General features: G+C 45.4%; 1 protein-coding gene across 1 annotated transcript in view; it reads right to left on the reverse strand.

Annotated features, from left to right (window-relative positions):
- Positions 1-27,858, reverse strand: part of TYRO3 (TYRO3 protein tyrosine kinase) — a 287,406-nt gene that overhangs the window by 166,497 nt on the left and 93,051 nt on the right. The window contains exon 4 of the mRNA XM_069732534.1: positions 25,526-25,699. Within this exon, the coding sequence (XP_069588635.1) occupies positions 25,526-25,699 (174 nt within the window). The remainder of the gene's footprint in view (positions 1-25,525; positions 25,700-27,858) is intronic.

The following is a 27,858-nucleotide window of genomic DNA, read 5'->3' on the forward strand; positions in this document are numbered from 1 at the left end:
GCTACACAAGGCCTCGAACGCTCCCTTTTCTGGGAGTAGGAAAACCGCTTTTAAAGCCGGAGCAGCAAGAGCAAGTTTTGGCTTATCTTGCTGACTCAGCCTCTAGCTCTTTTGCCTCCTCTCGTGAAACTGGTAAAAGTAAAAGCAGCGCGTCGTTAGTGGATGTTCACGGTTAGGGACAAGTCGCTTCCTTGTCCTCTTCAGCAAAAACAACAACAGAGAAGAATGCAGCAGGCGACACAACGGGTTACTCCATGGAGCTCTTTACACATACCGTCCCTGGCTTAGAAAGTGAAGCAGTTAACAGTCCATGCCCATTACAAGTTGAATCTGACATGGAGTGCACAGCCACAGCCAGACTACTATGCTGGTCCTTTGACTCAGACCACAACATTGCCCTCGCAGGGTGCTGATCAAGAATCAGACCCTGATGAGACTATGTTGCCCCATCACGAACGCTATACCACCGACCGACACGGTGACACAGACGAAGTTGCACACGAGCTACAAGAAGAGGTAATAGATGACCCAGTTCTTGACCCCGATTGGCAGCCATTGGGGGAACAGGGTGCAGGCGGCAGCAGTTCTGAAGCGGAGGAGGAGGGGCCGCAGCAGGCATCAACATCGCAACAGGTTCCATCTGCCGGGCCCGTATCTTGCCCAAAACGCGTGGCAAAGTCAAAACCTGTTGGAGGACAGCGTGGCCATCCGGTTAAAGCTCAGTCTGCAATGCCTGAAAAGGTATCCGATGCTAGAAAGAGTGCAGTCTGGCATTTTTTTAAACAACATCCAATTGATCAGCGCAAAGTCATCTGTCAAAAATGTTCAACTACCTTAAGCAGAGGGCAGAATCTGAAAAGTCTCAATACAAGTTGCATGCATAGACATTTAACCACCATGCATTTGCAAGCTTGGACTAACTACCAAACGTCCCTTAAGGTTGTAGCACCCTCGGCCAATGAAGCTAGTCAGCAACGCAACATCCCTTCCAGCAGTGTAGGGCCACCATTTTCTGCACCACCTGCAGTATCTGTGCAGGTTTCTTTGCCAGGCCAAAGCAGTCAGGGTCAGGGAATCACCAGTTTCGTAGTAGGAAACACTGCATCTAGGGCACCGGCGGCAACAATACCATCTCCCACCGTCTCTCAGTCTGCCATGTCCACCGGCACCCCCGCTAGTTCCACGATCTCCAGCTCTCCAGTCCAGCTCACCCTACATGAGACTATGGTTAGAAAAAGGAAGTACTTAGCCTCGCATCCGCGTACACAGGGTTTGAACGCCCACATAGCTAGACTAATCTCGTTAGAGATGATGCCCTACCGGTTAGTTGAAAGCGAAGCTTTCAAAGCCCTGATGGACTACGCTGTACCACGCTACGAGCTACCCAGTCGACACTTTTTTTCCAGAAAAGCCATCCCAGCCCTCCACCAGCATGTTAAAGAGCGCATCGTCCATGCACTCAGGCAATCTGTGAGCACAAAGGTGCACCTGACAACAGATGCATGGACCAGTAGGCATGGCCAGGGACGTTACGTGTCCATCACGGCACACTGGGTAAATGTGGTGGATGCAGGGTCCACAGGGGACAGCAAGTTTGGGACAGTTCTGCCTAGCCCACGGTCTAGGAAACAGTTGGATGTAGCCGTTCGCACCCCCTCCTCCTCCTCCTCGTCCTCCTGCAGAAGCGAGACCTCGTCCACAGACCGCAGTCGCACAACCACTCCATCCGCAGCTGCCACTGTTGCACACCAGGTCTCCCATTATGGGGCAGCTACTGGCAAACGTCAGCAGGCTGTATTGGCTATGAAGTGTTTGGGCGACAACAGAAACACCGCTGAAGTTCTGTCCGAGTTCTTGCAGAAAGAAACGCAGTCGTGGCTGGGCACTGTAGATCTTGAGGCAGGCAAGGTAGTGAGTGATAACGGAAGGAATTTCATGGCTGCCATCTCCCTTTCCCAACTGAAACACATTCCTTGCCTGGCTCACACCTTAAACCTGGTGGTGCAGTGCTTCCTGAAAAGTTATCCGGGGTTATCCGACCTGCTCCTCAAAGTGCGTGGACTTTGCTCACATATCCGCCGTTCGCCCGTACACTCCAGCCGTATGCAGACCTATCAGCGTTCTTTGAACCTTCCCCAGCATCGCCTAATCATAGACGTTGCAACAAGGTGGAACTCAACACTGCACATGCTTCAGAGACTGTGCGAACAGAGGCGGGCTGTTATGTTTTTGTGGGAGGATACACATACACGGGCAGGCAGTAGGATGGCAGACATGGAGTTGTCAGGTGTGCAGTGGTCGAAGATTCAAGACATGTGTCAAGTCCTTCAGTGTTTTGAGGAATGCACACGGCTGGTTAGTGCAGACAACACCATAATAAGCATGAGCATCCCCCTAATGCATCTGCTGATGCAAAGTTTGACGCACATAAAGGATCAGGCGTCTGCAGCTGAGGAAGAGGAAAGCCTTGATGACAGTCAGCCATTGTCTGGCCAGGGCAGTGTACAGGACGAGGTAGCGGGCGAACAGGAGGAGGAGGACGAGGAGGATGATGGGGATGATTATATTTTTAATGAGGAAGCTTTTCCGGGGCAAGTGGAAATTGTTGGCGCGGCAAGGCCGGGTTCTGGTTTTTGGAGGGACACAAGTGACGTGGATTTGCCTGAAACTGCCCTTCAACCAAGCACAACCACAGATTTGAGAACTGGAACTTTGGGCCACATGGCGGATTATGCCTTACGTATCCTCAAAAGGGACACACGCATAACAAAAATGATGAACGATGACGATTACTGGTTGGCCTGCCTCCTTGATCCTCGCTATAAAGGCAAATTGCAAAATATAATGCCACATGAGAACTTGGAACTAATATTAGCAACCAAACAATCAACTCTTATTGACCGTTTGCTTCTGGCATTCCCTGCACACAGCGCCCGTGATCGTTCTAACACGAGCTGCAGGGGCCAGCAGACCAGAGGTGTTAGAGGGGCAGAAATCAGAAGTGGCGTTGGCCAGAGGGGTTTTCTGACCAGGTTGTGGAGTGATTTTGCTATGACCGCAGACAGGACAGGTACTGCAGCATCAATTCAAAGTGACAGGAGACAACATTTGTCCAGTATGGTTACTAACTATTTTTCATCCCTTATCGACGTTCTCCCTCAACCGTCATTCCCATTTGATTACTGGGCATCAAAATTAGACACCTGGCCAGAATTGGCAGAATATGCATTGCAGGAGCTTGCTTGCCCGGCAGCTAGTGTCCTATCAGAAAGAGTATTCAGTGCTGCAGGTTCAATACTAACAGAAAAAAGGACTTGTCTGGCTACCCAAAATATAGATGATCTAACCTTCATTAAAATGAACCACAACTGGATTTCGAAATCTTTTGCCCCACCTTGCCCGGCTGACACCTAGCTTTCCTATGTAAAGGTCTTGCCTGTGGACTATTTTGAACAACTTTTCCAATCTCGTAATTTGCAGCACCTGATTGTCCAGCATCCGACATGTTAACACCTCCCTAAATGGCCAAAGTCCCCACACGGGGCCGTGGTATCGCCACTTGGCGCCAGCACCCGTGAGAGTACTGTTTGTCTGAAGAGGTGGGTGTGCCCGCTTTTGGTCGACGGCACTGCCACTAGGTCCCTCATAGTACAATAAAGTGTCTGGCGGTGGTGGTGCGCACCCAACGTCAGACACACCGTTGTAATATGAGGGGCCCTGGGCCTGTACCGCCGGCCACAAGACAGTCCCCCCCCCCAGGTCAAACAGTGCTCTACGACTTGCAAAATTTTCTCTCACAGCTCCACCAATGTTTAGTCTATGCGCTGACATCCTTCAATGCCTGGCACTGTCAATACCATTGTATTGACATTTTTCTTATGTTAGGCCTTCGAAGCCTGTCTGCGGTCACTCCTTCCACTAGGCCTCCACTGACCTGTCTACTGCTGCCCGTGTTCCCCTGGAACCAATTTTAAATTGCCTACTGCCAGCCCAATTTATTATGTTAGGGCTTCGAAGCCTGTCTGCGGTCCCTCCTTCCACTAGGCCTCCACTGACCTGTCTACTGCCGCCCGTGTTCCCCTGGAACCAATTTTAAATTGCCTACAGCCCAATTTTTGTTATGTTAGGCCTTCGAAGCCTGTCTGCGGCCTGTTCTTTCCACTACTACTACACTGACCTGGCTACTGCCGCCCGTGTTCCCCTGGAACCAATTTTAAATTGCCTACAGCCAGCCCAATTTATTATGTTAGGGCTTCGAAGCCTGTCTGCGGTCCCTCCTTCCACTAGGCCTCCACTGACCTGTCTACTGCTGCCCGTGTTCCCCTGGAACCAATTTTAAATTGCCTACAGCCAGCCCAATTTATTATGTTAGGGCTTCGAAGCCTGTCTGCGGTCCCTCCTTCCACTAGGCCTCCACTGACCTGTCTACTGCCGCCCGTGTTCCCCTGGAACCAATTTTAAATTGCCTACAGCCAGTCCAATTTATTATGTTAGGGCTTCGAAGCCTGTCTGCGGTCCCTCCTTCCACTAGGCCTCCACTGACCTGTCTACTGCTGCCCGTGTTCCCCTGGAACCAATTTTAAATTGCCTACAGCCAGCCCAATTTATTATGTTAGGGCTTCGAAGCCTGTCTGCGGTCCCTCCTTCCACTAGGCCTCCACTGACCTGTCTACTGCCGCCCGTGTTCCCCTGGAACCAATTTTAAATTGCCTACAGCCAGCCCAATTTATTATGTTAGGGCTTCGAAGCCTGTCTGCGGTCCCTCCTTCCACTAGGCCTCCACTGACCTGTCTACTGCCGCCCGTGTTCCCCTGGAACCAATTTTAAATTGCCTACAGCCAGCCCAATTTATTATGTTAGGGCTTCGAAGCCTGTCTGCGGTCCCTCCTTCCACTAGGCCTCCACTGACCTGTCTACTGCCGCCCGTGTTCCCCTGGAACCAATTTTAAATTGCCTACAGCCAGCCCAATTTATTATGTTAGGGCTTCGAAGCCTGTCTGCGGTCCCTCCTTCCACTAGGCCTCCACTGACCTGTCTACTGCCGCCCGTGTTCCCCTGGAACCAATTTTAAATTGCCTACAGCCCAATTTTTGTTATGTTAGGCCTTCGAAGCCTGTCTGCGGCCCGTTCTTTCCACTACTACTACACTGACCTGGCTACTGCCGCCCGTGTTCCCCTGGAACCAATTTTAAATTCCCTACAGCCAGCCCAATTTATTATGTTAGGGCTTCGAAGCCTGTCTGCGGTCCCTCCTTCCACTAGGCCTCCACTGACCTGTCTACTGCCACCCGTGTTCCCCTGGAACCAATTTTAAATTGCCTACAGCCAGCCCAATTTATTATGTTAGGGCTTCGAAGCCTGTCTGCGGTCCCTCCTTCCACTAGGCCTCCACTGACCTGTCTACTGCTGCCCGTGTTCCCCTGGAACCAATTTTAAATTGCCTACAGCCAGCCCAATTTATTATGTTAGGGCTTCGAAGCCTGTCTGCGGTCCCTCCTTCCACTAGGCCTCCACTGACCTGTCTACTGCTGCCCGTGTTCCCCTGGAACCAATTTTAAATTGCCTACAGCCAGCCCAATTTATTATGTTAGGGCTTCGAAGCCTGTCTGCGGTCCCTCCTTCCACTAGGCCTCCACTGACCTGTCTACTGCTGCCCGTGTACCCCTTGAACCAACATCAGAAAATATAAAAATAAGTATTTTGCTTATAAAAAAGAAAATACTGGAGAGATATCAAATGCAGACATTTTAACATTAAAAACAAACACATACAACAAAAATCTGGTACAGTACTAAAAATGGCCACCAGCTACAATAACTTTCTCCTGCAAGTAGTTAACTGAAAGTTTTTTTCAATTTAAAACACAGATATGGCATCCACCGAGTGTTGTCCTGTCGCGTCTTCTTTATATTATTGCCAAGAAGATGCAAAACAATGAAAATAATAAAATCATTATTTACCAAAAAAATAGAGTAAGTCAAAACCACATTGCAAATAAACATTCATTACAAATAAAGAAGCAGGGCGCGTCCGAGGGTGAGTATATACCTAATAAGAATATAATCACCCTCGGACGCGCCCTGCTTCTTTCCGACAGCCTTCCTTCCTAAGAATCAGCCCTTCCGTGGTGTAGAGAGAGGGTTTGTTACACTCCAAGGTGTTCCCCAGGTTGCCTTTCCTGAGCTTCGATCTTCATGCTCTCGTTTAGTAATTGTCGGAAAGTAGGCTGCATTAGGCCTACAAATTGGGTATGGGGTGGAGAGAGATGGTGTGTTACACTCCAAGGTGTTCCCCAGGTTTCCTTGCCATTGCTTCGGTCTTCCGACTCTCGTTTAGTAGTTGTAGAAAACTACACTGCATTAGGCCTACAAAATGGGTATCGGGTGGAGAGAGATGGTGTGTTACACTCCAAGGTGTTCCCCAGGTTTCCTTGCCAATGCTTCGGTCTTCCGACTCTCATTTAGTAGTTGTAGAAAACTACACTGCATTAGGCCTACAAAATGGGTATCGGGTGGAGAGAGATGGTGTGTTACACTCCAAGGTGTTCCCCAGGTTTCCTTGCCATTGCTTCGGTCTTCCGACTCTCGTTTAGTAGTTGTAGAAAACTACACTGCATTAGGCCTACAAAATGGGTATCGGGTGGAGAGAGATGGTGTGTTACACTCCAAGGTGTTCCCCAGGTTTCCTTGCCATTGCTTCGGTCTTCCGACTCTCGTTTAGTAGTTGTAGAAAACTACACTGCATTAGGCCTACAAAATGGGTATCGGGTGGAGAGAGATGGTGTGTTACACTCCAAGGTGTTCCCCAGGTTTCCTTGCCATTGCTTCGGTCTTCCGACTCTCGTTTAGTAGTTGTAGAAAACTACACTGCATTAGGCCTACAAAATGGGTATCGGGTGGAGAGAGATGGTGTGTTACACTCCAAGGTGTTCTCCAGGTTGCCTTTCCTGAGCTTCTATCTTCAGGCTCTCGTTAAATTGTGGTTAAATGGAACAACTGCATTTGGCGTACTAGTTGGTTTGGGGCCTACTAACAGTGTCTGCCGCTCCTTGCTGTTCTCCTGGTTTCCTGTCCTGAAATTCCGTTTTCAGGCGCTCGTTAAGTAGTTGTTAATGTTAGACTGCATTTGGCCTACTAGTTGGGTTGGGGCCTACTATCGGTGTCTGCCACTCCTTGCTGTTCTCCTCCACTGAACACAGCTGTGCCGCCTGTTTACTACGGTTGCCAATTTTGAACTGCATTTCGACTACTTACTGATTTGGGCCTACTCTCTGTGTCAGCCTCTCATTCCAGTTGTCTTCCACTGCAATGCCCCCTGGTTATTCCTGTGTTACCAATTTTGAACTGCATTTAGCCAACTTTATTCTTTGGGCCTATATCTTACATAGTTACATAGTTACATAGTTATTAAGGTTGAAGGAAGACTATATGTCCATCTAGTTCAACCCATAGCCTAACCTAACATGCCCTAACATGTTGATCCAGAGGAAGGCAAAAAAAACCCATGTGCAAAGAGTAAGCTCCACATTGGGGAAAAAAATTCCTTCCCGACTCCACATACGGCAATCAGACTAGTTCCCTGGATCAACGCCCTATCAAGGAATCTAGTGTATATACCCTGTAACATTATACTTTTCCAGAAAGGTATCCAGTCCCCTCTTAAATTTAAGTAATGAATCACTCATTACAACATCACATGGCAGAGAGTTCCATAGTCTCACTGCTCTTACAGTAAAGAATCCGTGTCTGTTATTATGCTTAAACCTTTTTTCCTCCAACCGCAGCGGATGCCCCCTTGTCCCTGTTTCAGGTCTATGATTAAAAAGATCATCAGAAAGGTCTTTGTACTGTCCCCTCATATATTTATACATTAAAATGAGATCACCCCTTAGTCTTCGTTTTTCCAAACTAAATAGCCCCAAGTGTAATAACCTATCTTGGTATTGCAGACCCCCCAGTCCTCTAATAACCTTGGTCGCTCTTCTCTGCACCCGCTCCAGTTCAGCTATGTCTTTCTTATACACCGGAGACCAGAACTGTGCACAGTATTCTAAGTGTGGTCGAACTAGTGACTTGTATAGAGGTAAAATTATATTCTCCTCATGAGCATCTATGCCTCTTTTAATGCATCCCATTATTTTATTTGCCTTTGTAGCAGCTGCCTGACACTGGCCACTGAATTTAAGTTTGTCATCCACCCATACACCCAGGTCTTTTTCATTGACGGTTTTGCCCAGAGTTTTAGAATTAAGCACATAATTATACATCTTATTACTTCTACTCAAGTGCATGACCTTACATTTATCCCCATTAAAGCTCTGTGTTTCCTCCTCATCCTGCCCATTGCCCAGCCAGTGATAGATGAGTCTGCTGGTACATTGACCCATAACGCAACATTCCCCGTGCACGCTACACAACAACATTGTGACCCTGCTGAAAGTCAGGTTGCTCTTCCCGCATACCATACCACCTTACACGGGGACAAAGAGGAAGGTGCAGATGAAAGTGCAGGTTCCTTCATCAGGTGGGGGGAGGAATACTAGTTGGCGACGTCACTGGCACAGGGCCTCTCATAGTACGCAAAAGTGTTGCTGCCGGTGGGAGGCGCCCCCGCCGTGCAAACACACCGCTGTACTTTGAGGGGCCCTGTGCCAGTGCCAATGCCAACGAGTGGGCCCCCCCTGCTTGCTCAGGTTCACAGCACTTGCAAAGTTGAAATACTTACCTCTCCCTGCTCCACTGCCGTGACGTGGTCCAGATTTCCTGGGCCCACTAATTACTTGAACCAGCCCTACCCACCACAACTTTTGCCAAATGACCCCCAATTTCAAATGCCTTCCAATTATTATAAGGTAAATTACGCTTGACAAGCTTCATTAAGAAGAATGGATGGTTTTGACATTAAAATGGGCACTCTAGGTGTTTTCCTGGCCCCCACTCACTGCCGACTATGCTGCCCCATTGACTTGCATTGGGTTTCGTGTTTCGGTCGATCCCGACTTTACGTCATAATCGGCCGATTTCACTCGACCCGACTTTTGAGATAGTCGGGTTTCGCGAAACCCGGCTCGACTCTAAAAAGGTCAAGGTCGCTCAACTCTACTTGCAACTTATGAAGTTTTCATCAGATCCTTGGTTTAATGTATTAATTACTCCAGCATCATTTAAAAGGGTTCCCACAAAATTCATTTTTGGTTTATGCTCCAGACTGACACAGAAGACTAAATTAAGGCAATTATTTGGATATAATTCAACTTCCGACTGGGGCTGGACATTATGTAGTAAGTGGTGGGAAAGGCGAGAGGGCTGTATCATTCACAGTCTGCTAACAGAGGTGTTCATATGGCTGTCAGCAGGTTGCGGGATGCAGTGACGGACAGGAGACAGAGCAAGGGTTAACAATTTTAATTAACACTGTAGTACTCCACACAGGGAGGTAAAATGTTAACAGATGATAGGTAAACAGTTCAAAAATAAGGATAATGTGCAGGGGTTAAAGAACAGTGGAAAAAGGTGTCGACAGTTCTTGGGGGTTAACGTATTCTGTCAGATGTTTATCACAACGTAGTTGTCCCGGCGAAGGAGATGGCACCAGCCACGGCTGGCGCAGCGCTTGTCCAATACGATCCGGTAGGTAACAATGATCCATCTTCTGGCGGCAGCGGTTTGTCTCCGGTACCGTCTGCTGTGCCCCTAGTCCATATACTGACGTGGCTGAAGGAGTGGGAGCCACTGCACTGTCCAATCCCATCGTGGTCCAGAGAATTTACACTGGTGTGTCGGAGCGCAGACCGCAGTCCTGTGCCCGGTCTTGCTCTGGCAGCACGCGCACGGCAATTACTAGCCCGGAACGTTCAGCACCTAGCTTTGTGGTGACCAACAAAGAACACCGCACGACTCTTCTTACAGTCTCTAGCAGCGGTGGTGGGGAAGCTCGGGCGCGAGCCTGCGTTATCCCTATGCTTGAGAGCCGGAGCACTCGCATTCCCCTGCTGCGCGCTGTCCCTTCTTGCCAAGTCTCCCTGTTTCCACGCATGCTGCGTCCCCAAAACCTTAGCCACGCACCCTGCTTCCACCTGCAATGATTAGTCCAGTCTTTTATGCTCTCCCCCAGACAACAGAGGAGACAGACTCAACAGTTCCGGACCCAGCGCAAGAAAGGTACCCGCGACACGGTCCCTCTTTCATGGCTGTAGCAGAAAACACAGTAGTGGAAAAGATTACGTTTAGGCACCTGTTCAGTGGCCCTGTCGATCCTTACGTCCGAACTTACTGAAAAATGAGCATATACGCCTAATGGTGGCGGACACCCAGACGTAGTCTACTTCACCTGGATGTCCACCTCCAGGTGTAGACACCCAAAAATGGTGCACATCAGAGCACACTTTTACTCCGCTGACACCGTTATAGTCTAGTGACCCATCGGCGCATACGTCCGAATCCCATTTTCGGACATAAGCCCCCAACTGGGCCACAGAACGAGTGCCTAAAGGCAATGTGAAAGCCCCCTAATGAGCGTCAAATGGCTATGTTCAAGCAGTTTGGTGTTTGTTTACAGGCCTGAAGTCAGGCCTGAAGTCATTAAAAGTAAAAAAGCTTTGGTAGTGAATCAGACTATTACTACAACTACAATAGACAGAACCACATTTTTATTTTGGGTGGAGATGCTCTTTTTATTACGTCTAACCAATGTGATTTTTTTTCCTGCACATGAAGAAGCAGTTGTATCTTTAGGGAGTGAAGAAAAGGATGCCATTGTCGGAATAAATAGAGCAGAATAAACCGAAACAAGGACAAAAGGAAATATTCAGGTTTTTCTAGCTGCTTTGTGGAAGAAACAGTTGAATTAGCAGATGTTGTTTGCTAGTACAGCGAGACATACAGGTTCTCTGGCTTTTTTTTTCCTTGTCTTTTTCAAGGGAATCTGTCACCACATTTGAGTTATCTAATCTATTAATATGCACATACAGGTTATGCTGAAAACCGTCCACCCTGTGTGTCTCATATCAGATATGTTGTTGCTGATAAATCCTCTTATCACTTTATATAAATTACATCTTCCAAGCTCCAGGGAGGATGGTGTCTGGAGATAACTCTGCCTCCATAGCTTGTTTTACATGACGGGAGAGTTATGATCTCCGGAGGCAGAGTTATCTCCAGGCACCATCCTCCCTAGAGCCTGGGAGACGTCATTTATAAAAAGTGATAAAAGATAATTTTTTCAGCAACACCACATCTGATGAGACACAAAGGGAGGACTGTATTCAGCAGCCTGTAACCTGTTTGCCCATATTAATAGTTTAGATATGGTCAAATATGGTGACAGATTCCCTTGAACACCTTTTTGATTACTTCCATGAGAAAGGTATCCCCAGTCTGGGAGCTATGCCTCTCGACTCCTCCATACACAGGGACACTGCTGTGTTCTCTGCAGAGTCCCAAGGCAAGGTGCTTTTGACAGCGGTTTATCTTGCAGAGAACAAAAGGATCATCAGTTTGAAATCGGACATGCTGTTTTCTCAACCTCCTGACATCCAAAGGCATAACGATGCCGGTCGCAGAGTGTGCAATCAAGACCAATCCTTTGCAGCAGTGGGGACCGCCAATGCCAGCACCTATTTCAGATTGATGTGTGTCCAAGAATGCACATCCAGCTGGAGTGTATTGCCGTATAGAAACCCTCCGGCTCCCTAGGCTGGCAGTACGTATTGTAGCCTATCAAAGGCCCGGCAGCTAACGTTGGCATGGCAGGCATTGGCGTAGCAGGCATGCCAAAGCTGCTGCCGGCCTCTGAACATTGTCAGAGGAAAGCGAGAAGAATGCTTTTTTTTTTTTTTATGCAGAGGCAGAACGGAGGGCATACGTATCAGAAAGTGGCCTAGGATGGGGCACATATATACCAGGAAAGGGGATAACTATACCAGGTAGGGACCCAGGATAGAGGACATGTATAACAGGAAGGAGGGGCATATATGCCAGGAAGGAGAACATAATTGCCAAGAACCGATCCAGGATGGGGAACATATATAAAAAGAAGGGACTCAGAATGGAGGACATATATACCAGGAAGGAGGGACATATATACTATGAAGAGGCCCAGGAAGGGGGACATATATACCAAGAAGGGGGAAATATATACCAGGAATGGATTCAGGTTGGGAGACATATACCAAGTTGGGGGACATATATACCAGGAAGGGGCCCATATATACTATGAAGAGGCCCAGGAAGGGGGACATATATACCAAGAAGGGGGAAATATATACCAGGAACGGACTCCGGTTGGGGGACATATACCAAGTTGGGGGACATATATACCAGGAAGGGGGACATATATACTATCAACAGGCCCAGGAAGGGGGACATATATACCAAGAAGTGGGAAATATATACCAGGAAAGGACCCAGGTTGGGGGGATATATACCAAGTTGGGGGACATTTATACCAGGGTGGGAGACATATGCACTGGAAAGAGGGACATGCATACCAGAAATGGGCCCAGGATGGACTGAGACACATACTCGGAAAGGGCCTAGGATGAGATACATTAGTACATGATGAAAAGGGGCAGGTGAACACATATTGTGTTATAGGATTTAGAACACTACAAGGGCCTAAACATCTGATCCACATACAGGGGGGGGGTCCAGGTCCAAATTTTGCACTGGAGCCCACTGGACTCTAGTTACACCACTGCTAACATAAGTCGAGAAAGAGTTAGGAGGTTCCCATACACATTAAATCGTTAGACGAGCCTGCAACATCAGTGAATTCGTCAGACGTTAGTCTAATGTGTATGGAGGCTTTAAGAAAAACTTTACTGAATAGTTAAAAAGGGTTTGTTCTTAATTAGAAAAACAAAGCTATTTTCTTTAGAAATCAGCACCACAACTGTACACAGGTCATGTTTAGAATTGTAGCAAAGGTCACTTAACTTTAATCTGTCCAAGATTTTTGCTATGTAATCTGAGAGCAGCATGATGTGGGGCAGAGATTCCAATTCCAGTGATGTGTTCACTTACTGGGCTGCTTGGTATAGTTTAGATAGAATCCCTGTTCTATCTGCTGTAGATGTAGCAGTGCTCAGAAGGCTAAGATCTGTATAACCCAGCCTACATGATTGTCCGCTATTTGTGTACACTGTCAATCAGTGGTGGGGTTACAAAGATTAGCTGGACTGCTGTGCACATGTGACCTAGTCCTCTAGTGCTAATCTTCTGCTGATAAAACACCAATCGCGGTGAAACTACAGCATACAGTCTAGTAAGTCATACATCGCTGGAATCAGGTTCCCTATATTATGCTGCTCTCAAATTTAATAGCAAAAACCAGCTGACAGATTTTCTTTAATCAACTGAAAAGCAATACCAGATGCAACCTATTGACAGATGTGGCACTATTTATGTGGCATTATTTATTTTATATTATTAAAGAGATGATTACTTCAGAGTTCACATGTCCAGTAGTATAATATGTTAAATATTTATTTTTCCACCTTCAGTAAGCAAAAAAATGATCCGTTCTGATGATTACTGGACATGTGAATATAGCCTTATACTACAGGTGTTTAATAACAGACTAGATTCGGCTCCTTTTTAGTCTGCTTTCAACTGCTGCTCAGCAAGAATCCTCTATTTGCATATAATTTGTGTTGAAACTTTACTCCATGAGTGTTGGAGAAGGGGGCAGAGAGGCTCAGACAGGAAAAGTCCTGTACTCTGATTGTAAACAGAATTAAACAGGGTATAGGTTTTCTTGAGCCATGCAGTTAAAATAGCAAAAACAGCCTGGTGTTTGGAACAGAAGGATGTAAAATAAGGCAATGAAGTATATCACAAAAATGTATAACTTTACAAAGGCTGATTCATAATTAAAAGTTTAGTTACCTCTTTAACCCCTTTCTGACGTTGGGCGTAATAGTACACCGATGTCGGACTCCCTCCTTTTGATGTGGGCTCAGACTGTGAGCCCACAACTTTTCCAGCACATATCAGCTGCTTTGAACAGCTGATGGGTGCCTCTAACAGCCCCGGTAGGAATCGCGATCCACACGCAGCTGTTAACTCGTTAAATGCCGCTGTCAAACTCTGACAGCAGCATTAAACACACGCCTCCGGCAAGCGTGCCGGAAACCCGCCCATTGACGCCCATGTCACATGACAGCGGGTCGCAGATGGGTTGGCATGACAAGCAGAGGTCTCCAGCAGACTTCTATGGTTGTTACTGCCAGATTGTTATGAGCACTCATCTCAAGTTAGCAATTCTGCTACATACACGTGATCTGATCTTCGCATGTATGTAGCAAAGACGATCGGGTTATGGTAGCTTCTAGTCTCCCATGAGACTATTGAAGCATGCCAAAAAATAATATAAATATTATATTATATTATATATATATATATATATATATATATATATATATATATATATATATATATATATATATATATATATATATATATATATAAAAAAAATTTTAAATAAAAAGTTCAATTCACCCCCCTTTTGCCCCATTCAAAATAAAAGAATAATAAAAAAAAAATCAAACACACACATATTTGGTATCACCATATTCAGAATTGCCGATTTATCAATAAAAAAAAGAATAACCCAATCACTAAACGGTGTAACGAGAGAAAAAAAGTCAAAAAGACAGAATTACGGTTTTTTGGTCGCCGCAACATTGATATTAAGATGCAATAATGGCGATCAAAAGAACGTATCTACACCAAAATGGTATATTTAACAATGTCAGCTCGCCACGTGAAAAATAAGCCTTCACCCATCCCAAGATCACGAAAAGTGGAGACGCTACGGGTAACAAACTTTGTAATTTTTTTTTTCACCACTTACATAAAAAAAGAACCTAGACATGTTTGGTGTCTATGAACTCATAATGACCTGGAGAATCACAATGGCAGTTTTAGCATTTAGTGAACCTAGTAAATAAAAGCAAACCAAAAAACAATTGTGGAATTGCACTTATTTTTCAATTTCACCACACTTTGATTTTTTTCCCCGTTTTCCAGTACACAATATGTTAAAACCAATGGTGTTCAAAAACAAAAAACTCATCCCGCAAAAATAAGTCCTCCCATGGCCATATTGACCAAAAAAAAAAAAAAAAAAAGGGAAGAAGAAGGGGAGCAAAAAATGAAAACGCAAAAACAAAAATACCTCCGGTCATAAAGGGGTTAACTATAGTAACATCCCCTTTAAAACCATCTTTATTAAGTAAATACGATTAATAAAATGCATTTGAAGAGATATTTTTATCACCTTTTTATTTTGCACCACTTTGCATTTCATTGCAATAAAAAATTGAAACCAAAAATACAATTCATAATGATAAACAACAAGATATTAGTCTTAAAAACTAACTGGCTAAACTGATGCCTGATTGAAGTAATGTAATACTGTTCTTAATGGATGCAGTTCTAAAATAGAAATTAGCATTTTGAAATTAGTGTTTTTAATTACCTATTTAATGCTCTCCCCAAAGGTATTGCCGCAAAGACCATAATTATAAACTGCCTTGATCTCCTGTGGATGAAGGGCTTCAAGACGTATCCCATGGAGAAGGAAGTCTATGCAGCACAACTAAAAAGCTATACCGTACATATTTCTAGCTGGAATAAAGATCAATAATAACAGCAATCCAAAGGTTAAAGGTCTCTGGTTTTATACAAATACAGCTTATAAGGGGCTGTCCAGGCTTGGGGTTCAAGTTTGCAGTGACTATGTAAGTGCAGACTTGTAAACCCTCACAGTGTGCAGTCAGGATTATCTAGTGCTGGGGAACAGTTTGCATGGTTTTCATACATACTGTCATGTACCGACTAGACGTGAGCAGCCTCCCTGAATACAACTGAGTGAAGGTGCACATGTCTAGTTGGAATGTGGCTGGAAGTATGTAAATTGATTACTTGCGGTCACATGACCTCCTGCTCCCGCCTACTAAGAATCCTGACAGCACGCATTGTGCACGCTGTAAGGATTCACATATCTGCAGTCACAGAGTGACTGCAGACTTGAGCCCCAAGCCTGGACAAACCCTTTAAGGGGTCAACTATCTGCATGTACTATTGGTCTAAATCTTGAACCAATTTTATTAAAGTGTCAATCGGAATCAAGGTAGATAAGGGTGGATAGAAGGAAAGAGGGGAGAGAACATGATGAAAGAGCAAGGGAAAGGGGGAACAAGAAGGAAAAGAGAAGGGAACAAGAAGGAAAAGAGTGGAACAAGAAGGAAAAGAGGGATTTAAGGTTGTTGTCCAGACTTTACACAAAAGTGTACAGTCAATCTATGTGACTGCAGACTTTTGAATCATGACCGTATGCAATGTGCACACGGGCATGATTCCCCAAATTGCCGATGCGACACATTGAGGGAAGCTGGATAAGTCTAGTCGGTGCAAGACCGCAGGTATCCAAATTGCATACGTGCAGTGACATGACCCCTGGCTCGCTTTCCGGCAATACTGACAGTGTGAGCACTGTACACTGTCATGATTCAGAAGACATAGATATGAATTTCACGTCACACTCTTATTTCAGTAGTGCAAAAACATTTTTATTTCTACGTGCAAGTAGTAAGTAGTCGTGTAATTACGTTTTAGGGTGCAAGGAATTGAGCAACATATTTTTCCTGCGCCTAAGTCATGGCCGTCAATGGAGACCGCGAGTCCGGCATTTAAATTCAGAAGACTGCAGTCACAGAGTGATTGTGTCAAACCAGGACAAACCCCTTAAATCACTGGTTAAATGAGAAGGTATGACATTTTCTTGTATACTTTGTGACTTGATTTCTCTCCATTTTTAAAAGGTTTGCAGCCAGTGAATGAAAACATTTTTTTTTTTTTTTGCATTCAGATGCTGCAGACCTCTATAGGTCTAGTCCTGATTTTACCTGACTAGTGGATACAATTGTATCCAGTCTGGGAGCTAAACTGCTTGGTCTCCAAACTGATACATTGTAGCACACTATCGGAAAATTGTACAGCTCATGCTGTTGCAGTAGGACACCCTGGGAGTAGAAGAGGGCCACTGGTTGGAGTTTTGTTGCTTAGCCTTTATACATTGACTTTAACCCCTTCCCGACCTTTGACACCACGTAGACGTCATGAAAGTCGGTGCCAATCCGACCTGTGACGCCTATGTGGCGTCATGGAGGGATCGCGTCCCTGCAGATCGGGTGAAAGGGTTAACTCCAGTTTCACCCGACCTGCAGGGACAGGGGGAGTGGTACTACAGCCCAGGGCGGTGGCTTCGCCCCCCCGTGGCTACGATCGCTCTGATTGGCTGTTGAAAGTGAAACAGCCAATCAGGGCAATCTGTAATATTTCACCTATGAAAATTGGTGAAATATTACAATCCAGCCATGGCCGATGCTGCAATAGCATCGGCCATGGCTGGAGACCCCGATCTGGCCCCCCCACCGACTGACGGCAGCGATCTGCAGCCGCCGTCAGTGTTCCGTACCCCTCCGTCCTGTCCTAAGCACCTTCCTCTTTCCTCCGACCCTCCCCTGTCCTCCCCTCCCGCTGTCCCATCGCACCCCGCCATACTTACCTAGTCCCGGTGTCCCTCCCGGTGTCCTCGGTCTCCTCGCATGGGCGCCGCCATCTTGGAAAATGGCGGGCGCATGCGCAGTGCGCTCGCCGAATCTGCCAGCCGGCAGATTCGTTCCCTGTACATTTTGATCGCTGTGTCACAGCGATCCAAATAAAAAAAAATAGTAAACAACCCCTGCCTTTATCCCCCCCATAGGTAGGGAAAATAATAAAATACAGAAAATATATTTATTTTTGTTTTTCCGGTAGGGTTAGGGTTGCACTTAGGGCCAGGGTTGCACTTAGGGCCAGGGTTGCACTTAGGGCCAGGGTTGCACTTAGGGTTAGAATTAGGGTTAGGGTTGCAATTAGGGTTAGGTGTTGTGAATTCTGTGGCTGAATTCACTCCTGTGGTCACAAGTGGTACTGCAGCTTCTGAGCTTCCTCCCTCAGGTGTTCTGGTGGGCTCGTTGACTGCTTCATTACTTAACTCCGCCTGATGCTGCTATCCTTGCTCCTTGTCAATGTTTCAGTGTTGGATCTGAGCTTCTCCTGATTGTTCCTGTGACCTGCTGCTCTGTATAGCTAAGTGCTTTTTGCTTTTTTGTTGCTTTTTTTCTGTCCAGCTTGTCTTTTGTTTTGCTGGAAGCTCTGAGACGCAAAGGGTGTACCGCCGTGCCGTTAGTTCGGCACGGTGGGTTTTTTTTGCCCCCTTTGCGTGGTTTTGCTTTAGGGTTTTTTGTAGACTGCAAAGTTCGCTTTACTGTCCTCGCTCTGTCCTAGAATATCGGGCCCCACTTTGCTGAATCTATTTCATCCCTACGTTTTGTCTTTTCATCTTACTCACAGTCATTATATGTGGGGGGCTGCCTTTTCCTTTGGGGAATTTCTCTGGGGCAAGTCAGGCCTATTTTTCTATCTTCAGGCTAGCTAGTTTCTTAGGCTGTGCCGAGTTGCCTAGGTAGTTGTTAGGCGCAATCCACAGCCGCTTTTAGTTGTGTTTAGGATAGGATCAGGTGTGCAGTCTACAGAGTTTCCACGTCTCAGAGCTCGTTCTTGTATTTTTGGGTATTTGTCAGATCACTGTGTGCGCTCTGATCGCTAAGCACACTGTGTTTCTGGATTGCCTTCATAACACCTGTCATTAGCAAACATAACAGTACAAGGAGCCCACCAGAACACCTGAGGGAGGAAGCTCAGAAGCTGCAGTACCACTTGTGACCACAGGAGTGAATTCAGCCACAGAATTCACAACAGTAATTGATGCTACACCTTTGGCCAAGAATAAACCTCAATACTGGGCCCAGCTGACCATGTGCATGGCTCCTGCACATCAGGAAGTTATTCGCTTTCTGGTGTTGCATAATCTGCATGATGTGGTCGTGTTGGGGTTGCCATGGCTACAAACCCATAATCCAGTATTGGATTGGAATTCTATGTCGGTATCCAGCTGGGGTTGTCAGGGGGTACATGGTGATGTTCCATTTTTGTCGATTTCGTCATCCACCCCTTCTGAGGTCCCAGAGTTCTTGTCTGATTATCAGGATGTATTTGAAGAGCCCAAGTCCGATGCTCTACCTCCGCATAGGGATTGTGATTGTGCCATCAATTTGATTCCTGGTAGTAAATTCCCTAAAGGTCGATTATTTAATTTATCCGTGCCCGAACACGCCGCTATGCGCAGTTATGTGAAGGAATCCCTGGAGAAGGGACATATTCGCCCATCGTCATCACCACTGGGAGCAGGGTTCTTCTTTGTAGCCAAGAAGGATGGTTCGCTGAGACCGTGTATTGATTACCGCCTTCTTAATAAGATCACTGTTAAATTTCAGTATCCCTTGCCATTGTTATCTGACTTGTTTGCTCGGATTAAGGGGGCTAGTTGGTTCACTAAGATAGATCTTCGTGGTGCGTATAATCTGGTGAGAATCAGGCAAGGAGATGAATGGAAAACTGCATTCAATACGCCCGAGGGTCATTTTGAGTATCTAGTGATGCCGTTCGGACTTGCCAATGCTCCATCTGTGTTTCAGTCTTTTATGCATGACATCTTCCGTGAGTATCTGGATAAATTCCTGATTGTTTACTTGGATGACATTTTGATCTTCTCAGATGATTGGGAGTCTCATGTGAAGCAGGTCAGAATGGTTTTTCAGGTCCTGCGTGCTAACTCTTTGTTTGTGAAGGGATCAAAGTGTCTCTTCGGTGTGCAGAAAGTTTCATTTTTGGGGTTCATCTTTACCCCTTCTACTATCGAGATGGATCCAGTTAAGGTCCAAGCCATCCAGGATTGGATTCAGCCGACATCTCTGAAAAGTCTGCAAAAGTTCCTGGGCTTTGCTAATTTTTATCGTCGCTTCATCTGTAATTTTTCTAGCATTGCCAAACCATTGACCGATTTGACCAAGAAGGGTGCTGATTTGGTTAATTGGTCTTCTGCTGCTGTGGAAGCTTTTCAGGAGTTGAAGCGTCGTTTTTGTTCTGCCCCTGTGTTGTGTCAGCCAGATGTTTCTCTTCCGTTCCAGGTCGAGGTTGATGCTTCTGAGATTGGAGCAGGGGCGGTTTTGTCACAGAGAGGTTCTGATTGCTCAGTGATGAAACCATGTGCTTTCTTTTCCAGGAAGTTTTCGCCTGCTGAGCGTAATTATGATGTGGGCAATCGAGAGTTGCTGGCCATGAAGTGGGCATTCGAGGAGTGGCGTCATTGGCTTGAAGGAGCTAAGCATCGCGTGGTGGTATTGACTGATCATAAGAACTTGACTTATCTCGAGTCTGCCAAGCGCTTGAATCCTAGACAGGCCCGTTGGTCGTTATTTTTTGCCCGCTTCGACTTTGTGATTTCGTACCTTCCGGGCTCTAAAAATGTGAAGGCGGATGCTCTCTCTAGGAGTTTTGTGCCCGATTCTCCGGGTTTATCTGAGCCAGCGGGTATCCTCAAGGAAGGAGTCATTGTGTCTGCCATCTCCCCTGATTTGCGGCGGGTGCTGCAAAAATTTCAGGCGAATAAACCTGATCGTTGTCCAGCAGAGAAACTGTTCGTCCCTGATAGGTGGACTAATAAACTTATCTCTGAACTTCATTGTTCGGTGTTGGCTGGTCATCCTGGAATCTTTGGTACCAGAGAGTTAGTGGCTAGATCCTTCTGGTGGCCATCTCTGTCACGGGATGTACGTACTTTTGTGCAGTCCTGTGGGATTTGTGCTAGGGCTAAGCCCTGCTGTTCTCGTGCCAGTGGGTTGCTTTTGCCCTTGCCGTTCCCAAAGAGGCCTTGGACACATATTTCGATGGATTTCATTTCTGACCTTCCCGTTTCTCAAAAGATGTCAGTCATTTGGGTGGTCTGTGATTGCTTTTCTAAAATGGTCCATCTGGTGCCCTTGGCTAAATTGCCTTCCTCCTCTGATTTGGTACCTTTGTTCTTTCAGCATGTGGTTCGGTTGCATGGCATTCCTGAGAATATTGTTTCTGACAGAGGTTCCCAGTTTGTTTCAAGGTTTTGGCGAGCCTTTTGTGGTAGGATGGGCATTGACCTATCCTTTTCCTCGGCTTTCCATCCTCAGACTAATGGCCAGACCGAACGAACCAATCAGACCTTGGAAACATATTTGAGATGTTTTGTTTCTGCAGACCAGGATGATTGGGTGTCCTTTTTGCCGTTGGCTGAGTTCGCCCTTAATAATCGGGCCAGCTCGGCTACCTTGGTTTCTCCATTTTTTTGCAATTCTGGGTTCCATCCTCGTTTCTCTTCAGGACAGGTTGAGTCTTCGGACTGTCCTGGTGTGGATTCTGTGGTGGATAGGTTGCAGCAGATCTGGACTCAGGTAGTGGACAATTTAATCTTGTCCCAGGAGAAAGCTCAACTTTTCGCTAATCGCAGACGCCGTGTGGGTCCCCGACTTCGTGTTGGGGATCTGGTTTGGTTATCTTCTCGTCATATTCCTATGAAGGTTTCCTCTCCTAAATTTAAACCTCGTTTTATTGGTCCGTATAGGATTTCTGAGGTTCTCAATCCTGTGTCTTTTCGTTTGACCCTCCCAGACTCCTTTTCCATACATAATGTATTCCATAGGTCGTTGTTGCGGAGATACGTGGCACCTATGGTTCCATCTGTTGAGCCTCCTGCCCCGGTTTTGGTGGAGGGGGAATTGGAGTATATTGTGGAGAAGATTTTGGATTCTCGTGTTTCTAGACGGAAACTCCAGTATCTGGTTAAATGGAAGGGTTATGCTCAGGAAGATAATTCCTGGGTTTTTGCCTCTGATGTTCATGCTTCCGATCTTGTTCGTGCCTTTCATGCGGCTCATCCTGGTCGGCCTGGGGGCTCTGGTGAGGGTTCGGTGACCCCTCCTCAAGGGGGGGGTACTATTGTGAATTCTGTGGCTGAATTCACTCCTGTGGTCACAAGTGGTACTGCAGCTTCTGAGCTTCCTCCCTCAGGTGTTCTGGTGGGCTCGTTGACTGCTTCATTACTTAACTCCGCCTGATGCTGCTATCCTTGCTCCTTGTCAATGTTTCAGTGTTGGATCTGAGCTTCTCCTGATTGTTCCTGTGACCTGCTGCTCTGTATAGCTAAGTGCTTTTTGCTTTTTTGTTGCTTTTTTTCTGTCCAGCTTGTCTTTTGTTTTGCTGGAAGCTCTGAGACGCAAAGGGTGTACCGCCGTGCCGTTAGTTCGGCACGGTGGGTTTTTTTTGCCCCCTTTGCGTGGTTTTGCTTTAGGGTTTTTTGTAGACTGCAAAGTTCGCTTTACTGTCCTCGCTCTGTCCTAGAATATCGGGCCCCACTTTGCTGAATCTATTTCATCCCTACGTTTTGTCTTTTCATCTTACTCACAGTCATTATATGTGGGGGGCTGCCTTTTCCTTTGGGGAATTTCTCTGGGGCAAGTCAGGCCTATTTTTCTATCTTCAGGCTAGCTAGTTTCTTAGGCTGTGCCGAGTTGCCTAGGTAGTTGTTAGGCGCAATCCACAGCCGCTTTTAGTTGTGTTTAGGATAGGATCAGGTGTGCAGTCTACAGAGTTTCCACGTCTCAGAGCTCGTTCTTGTATTTTTGGGTATTTGTCAGATCACTGTGTGCGCTCTGATCGCTAAGCACACTGTGTTTCTGGATTGCCTTCATAACACCTGTCATTAGCAAACATAACAGTTAGGGTTAGAATTAGGGCTAGGGTTAGAATTAGGGTTAGAATTAGGCTATGTGCACACAGTGCGGATTTGGCTGTGGATCCGCAGCGGATTGGTCGCTGTGGATTCGTAGCAGTTTTCCATCATGTTTACAGTACCACGTAAAACTATGGAAAACCAAATCCGCTGTGCCCATGGTGCGGAAAATACAGCGCGGAAACGCTGCGTTGTATTTTCCACAGCATGTCAATTCTTTGTGCGGATTCTGCAGCGTTTTACACCTGCTCCATAATAGGAATCCGCAGGTGAAATCCACACAAAAAACACTCGAAATCCGCAGGTAAAGCGCAGTGCGTTTTACCTGCAGATTTTTCAAAGACGGTGCAGAAAAATCCGCACAAAAATCCGCAACGTGGGCACATAGCCTTAGGGTTAGGGCTGGAATTAGAGTTAGGGTTGGAATTAGGGTTAAGACTAGGGTTAGGGGTGTGTTGGGGCTAGGGTTGCGGTTAGGGTTGGGATTAGGGTTAGGGGTGTGTTGGGGTTAGTGTTGGAGTTAGAATTGAGGGGTTTCCACTGTTTAGGCACATCAGGGGGTCTCCAAACGCGACATGGCGCCACCATTGATTCCAGCCAATCTTGCGTTGAAAAAGTCAAATGGTGCTCTCTCCCTTCCGAGCCCCGACGTGTGCCCAAACAGTGGTTTACCCCCACATATGGGGTATCAGTGTACTCAGGAGAATCTGGACAACAACTCTTTAGGTCAAATTTCTCCTGTTACCCTTGGGAAAATAAAAAATTGTGGGCTAAAAAAATCATTTTTGAGAAAAGAAAAATTATTTTTTTTATTTTCATGCCTATGCGTTATAAACTTCTGTGAAGCACTTGGGGGTTTAAAGTGCTCACCACACATCTAGATTAGTTCCTTGGGAGGTCTAGTTTTCAAAAAGGGGTCACTTGTGGGGGAGCTCCAATGTTTAGGCACACAGGGGCTCTCCAAAGATGACATGGTGTCCGCTAATGATTGGAGCTAATTTTTCATTCAAAAAGCCAAATGGCATGCCTTCCCTTCCAATCCCTGCCGTGCGCCCAAACAGTGGTTTACCCCCACATTTGAGGTATCGGCGTACTCAGGAGAAATTGCCCAATAAATTTGAGGATCCATTTTATCCTGTTACCCATGTGAAAATGAAAAAATTGTGGATAAAAGACATTTTTTTGTGAAAAAAAGTACTTTTTAATTTTTACAGATCAATTTGTGAAGCACCTGGGGGTTTAAAGCGCTCACTATACATCTAGATAAGTTGCTTGGGGCGTCTAGTTTCCAAAATGGGGTCACTTGTGGGGGAGCTCTAATGTTTAGGCACATGGGGGCTCTCCAAACGCGGCATGGTGTCCGCTAAAGATTAGAGCCAATTTTTCATTAAAAAAGTCAAATGGCGCTCCTTCCCTTCCAAGCCCTGCCGTGCGCCCAAACAGTAATTTACCCCCACATATGAGGTATCAGCGCACTCAGGACAAATTGGACAACAACTTTCGTGGTCCAGTTTCTCCTTTAACCCTTGGAAAAATAAAAAAATTGTTGCTAAAAGATCATTTTTGTGACTAAAAAGTTAGATGTTCATTTTTTCCTTCCATGTTGCTTCTGCTGCTGTGAAACACCTGAAGGGTTAATAAACTTCTTGAATGTGTTTTTGAGCACCTTGAGGGGTGTAGTTTTTAGAATGGTGTCACTTTGGGGTATTTTCAGCCATATAGAACCCTCAAACTGACTTCAAATGTGAGGTGGTGCCTAAAAAAAATGGTTTTGTAAATTTTGTTGTAAAAATAAGAAATCACTGGTCAAATTTTTACCCTTATAACTTCCTAGCAAAAAAAATTTTTGTTTCCAAAATTGTGCTGATGTAAAGTAGACATGTGGGAAATTTTATTTATTAACTATTTTGTGTCACAAAACCTTCTGGTTTAACAGAATAAAAATTCAAAATGTGAAAATTGCAAAATTTTCACCAAATTTCCATTTTTTTCACAAATAAACGCAGAAATTATGGACCTAAATTTACCATTAACATGAAGCCCAATATGTCACAAAAAAACAATCTCAGAATCGCTAGGATCCGTTTAAGCGTTCCTGAGTTATTACCTTATAAAGAGACACTGGTCAGAATCGCAAAAAATGGCCAGGTCATTAAAGTCAAAATAGGCTGGGTCATGAAGGGGTTAAAGAGTAACCATAATTTCAAGTAAGTTTTCAGAATATGTTGCCCTGTGTGTGCACATGTGGCATAACAGTAGTTCTGGCCATTATATCACTTATATCCTGCATTTTCACCAGTTTTCCCCCTCTGCACGCTCTAGTTTTCAATCCACTCTGAGCTTCAGGAGGAAACAAGATGATGTGTCTGCCATACACAGTACGCCACACAAAGAGGGATTCCTGCTCTTCATCATTGTTTGCATATAGAGAAAAACTGCAGCAGCATCAAGGAAATTCTACAAAACTGAGCTATCTGGATGTGAACTAGCTTTGGGGTGAGGTCAATGACTTGTTAGAAAGCTCAGCACAATCTTTTTATTTCTTCCTCAGCTTGTTTTCTCTCCATGCTCCTCATTCCTCCATTTCTCTCCAAATAGACTAATGGGCAGTAAGCCTGCAGTCAGATGGACGTGAACTGTTTTTTTTTTCAGATGGATGACAAGTTCAGAATTCAGGGAGAGGGGAAGGGGTGTCAGATAAGTCTTACTTAAGTAAGAGGCAAATTCTGGGAAGTTAAGGAGAAAGAACTGGATACTATGTATCACAAAATCTTCCTTTAAAATCACAAGCCAAGGCACAAATTGAGGGACCTACCTGGTACTGATAGGACAGATGGAGAGCCCTCGGGCTTTCTTTTAACTGGGGAATCGCCCATCCACCATATTATAGTCAGAGGCTCTGGTGGTCCTACTGCTGCACAAGAAATGTTAAAAGAGGCATTTCTTAGCACCGCCATGTCTTTTGGCTCCATAGTGAAATATGGGACACCTAGGAAAAAAAAAATAAAGATCAGACACAGTTGTTCACAATCTGGCAGGTTCGGTGATCATTTTTAATGTAAGGAATAACCATTTATTACGGATCCCCCCTTGATCCAAAAAATCATGCTCTGAAATGCCCTGCAAGAATGGTGCAGTGGGCACGCATAATGCTAATAGTGTGCATATGTAGCCACCATGAAATTCCGGTAGAGTATTTCAGAGCCCCATTTTTAAGGTCAGTGATAAAGGATTATTTCCAACATTAAAAGTGAAGTCAGATAAAGGTCATACATCTTTCCAGGCTGCTGCTCTTTCCATATTCATTGATAAACTCTCCAGCCGAAAGGCAACACTAGGAGATGTAATTGAGGCTTACTCAATTTTAAAACTGATGCAAAACTGATATTTTTAGCTTTTCAAATAATTATGGGAAATAGTTATTAAAAATTACTACCCAGATGGCCATATTGTCGCACGCAATGCTACCCGCTCAGCTACATGTAGTCAATGGTTGAATCCAAGCTTGTGGACACAAAAGGTTTACATCACATTTAATGAAAAGAAAAAAAGTAGGCCAGGCCTTCATTATCCATTATGTGCCTGCACAATGAAAAAAAAAAAAAAAAAGTGCTTCCAGCAGCAATAACCCCAAATCATCCGTCTTTGAGATGGATATGGCATCACTAAAGCCTTACACACCAGCCCCTGAAGCGCTAGGTAAAGACTGCAAAGTGGATGATAGGGTTAAAGGAAAGGTATATAAAGCAGTATGTTGTGTGGGAGGAAAAAAGATGGATGGAGTCAGCAGGAGAGAGGTGAGATAAATGGAGGAAGATGATGATAACACATGGTGAGGGACCATGCTGAAAGTGTGCGTGATTGAGCGGATTGATATGACTGGGCTCTAGGGACGGCATGCATTTTTGAGAGTTGCAGTTGTTTGGAAAGCTATAGGAAGGTCGCAAAAATTGAATGGATTCCCGGGACGCAGGTCTGACTCATAGGTAATAAGTCTGCACATATGCCCTTGCTCCAACGAGGAAACGACGGCACAAAGGTGAACACGGAATCCATTTCCAGAATAGTTTCTAACTGAAGCTCTGGGAAGTGCAATACTTGAAAAGTGAGATCCTTGTCATCAGCTCAGAGACGTTTCAGAAAATTCATTGTGGACTTGATAACGGGGATCCAGGCATCATTGCGGTGATCTTCATGTTCTTCTCAGACTTGCTGAATATTGATGCCAATGGAGGAATGGGGGCAATAAGGAATGGTGGCAACAAGAATCATCTACCCAAATCCAAAATTAATAACTTGGTTTTCCCATCGATTATGCCACTGATGGATCCTGTTTAAAGTTGCATGATCTACCATGATGCCCACCAACAGCAGTATTCAGAAAGAGCCACTATGTGTGTTACAAGATAAAATCCAAAAATCCATTCTTCACTTTTCTGAAGGTTTTTTGACAAGATTTTGGATGTATCTGTGGGAATTTTTGCCCATTCATCCAGAAGGACATTTATGAGGACTGACACTGATGTTGGACGAGAGGACAAGCTTGTAAACTTTAGTTGGATGGGGTTGACGTCCTGGGTCTGTGCAGCCAGTTAAATGCTTCCACAACCGTATCTGTATGGACCTTGTGCACTTGGCACAGTCATGTAGACCAAAAAAACTGCTTTACCCAAATTGTTCCCACAAAGTTGGAAACTATAATTGTCCAACATCTCTTGTATGCTTAAGCATTAAGATTTCCTTTCACTGGAAATAAGGGACGAGGACAAACCTGAAGAACGAGCCCATAGCATTATCCTTAGTCCACCAAACTTTACAGCTGGGACAATGCAGTCAGGCGGGTTAAGTTCTCTGGGCATTCACCAAACCAAGACTCGTTCATCATACGCCAGATAGCGAAGTGTGATCATTTACTGCACAGAAAATGTCTATGCTGGTGATTTGATTTTCTTTACACCACTGCATCCAATTCTTGGCATTGTGCTTAGTGATGTAAGGTTGAATGCATGGACACTCATGTAATGAAGCTACCAGAGGAGGTTTGGACTTGGTGACCCCTGGGGTTTCTTCCACTTCTCAATAATATCACTCACAGGTAATGCGGGAATGTTTAGGAGGAAAGAAATGCCATGATCGGACTTGTTATCC

The sequence above is a fragment of the Ranitomeya imitator genome, chromosome 1, assembly GCF_032444005.1.
Source record: "Ranitomeya imitator isolate aRanImi1 chromosome 1, aRanImi1.pri, whole genome shotgun sequence".
NCBI classification, from domain to species: domain Eukaryota; kingdom Metazoa; phylum Chordata; class Amphibia; order Anura; family Dendrobatidae; genus Ranitomeya; species Ranitomeya imitator.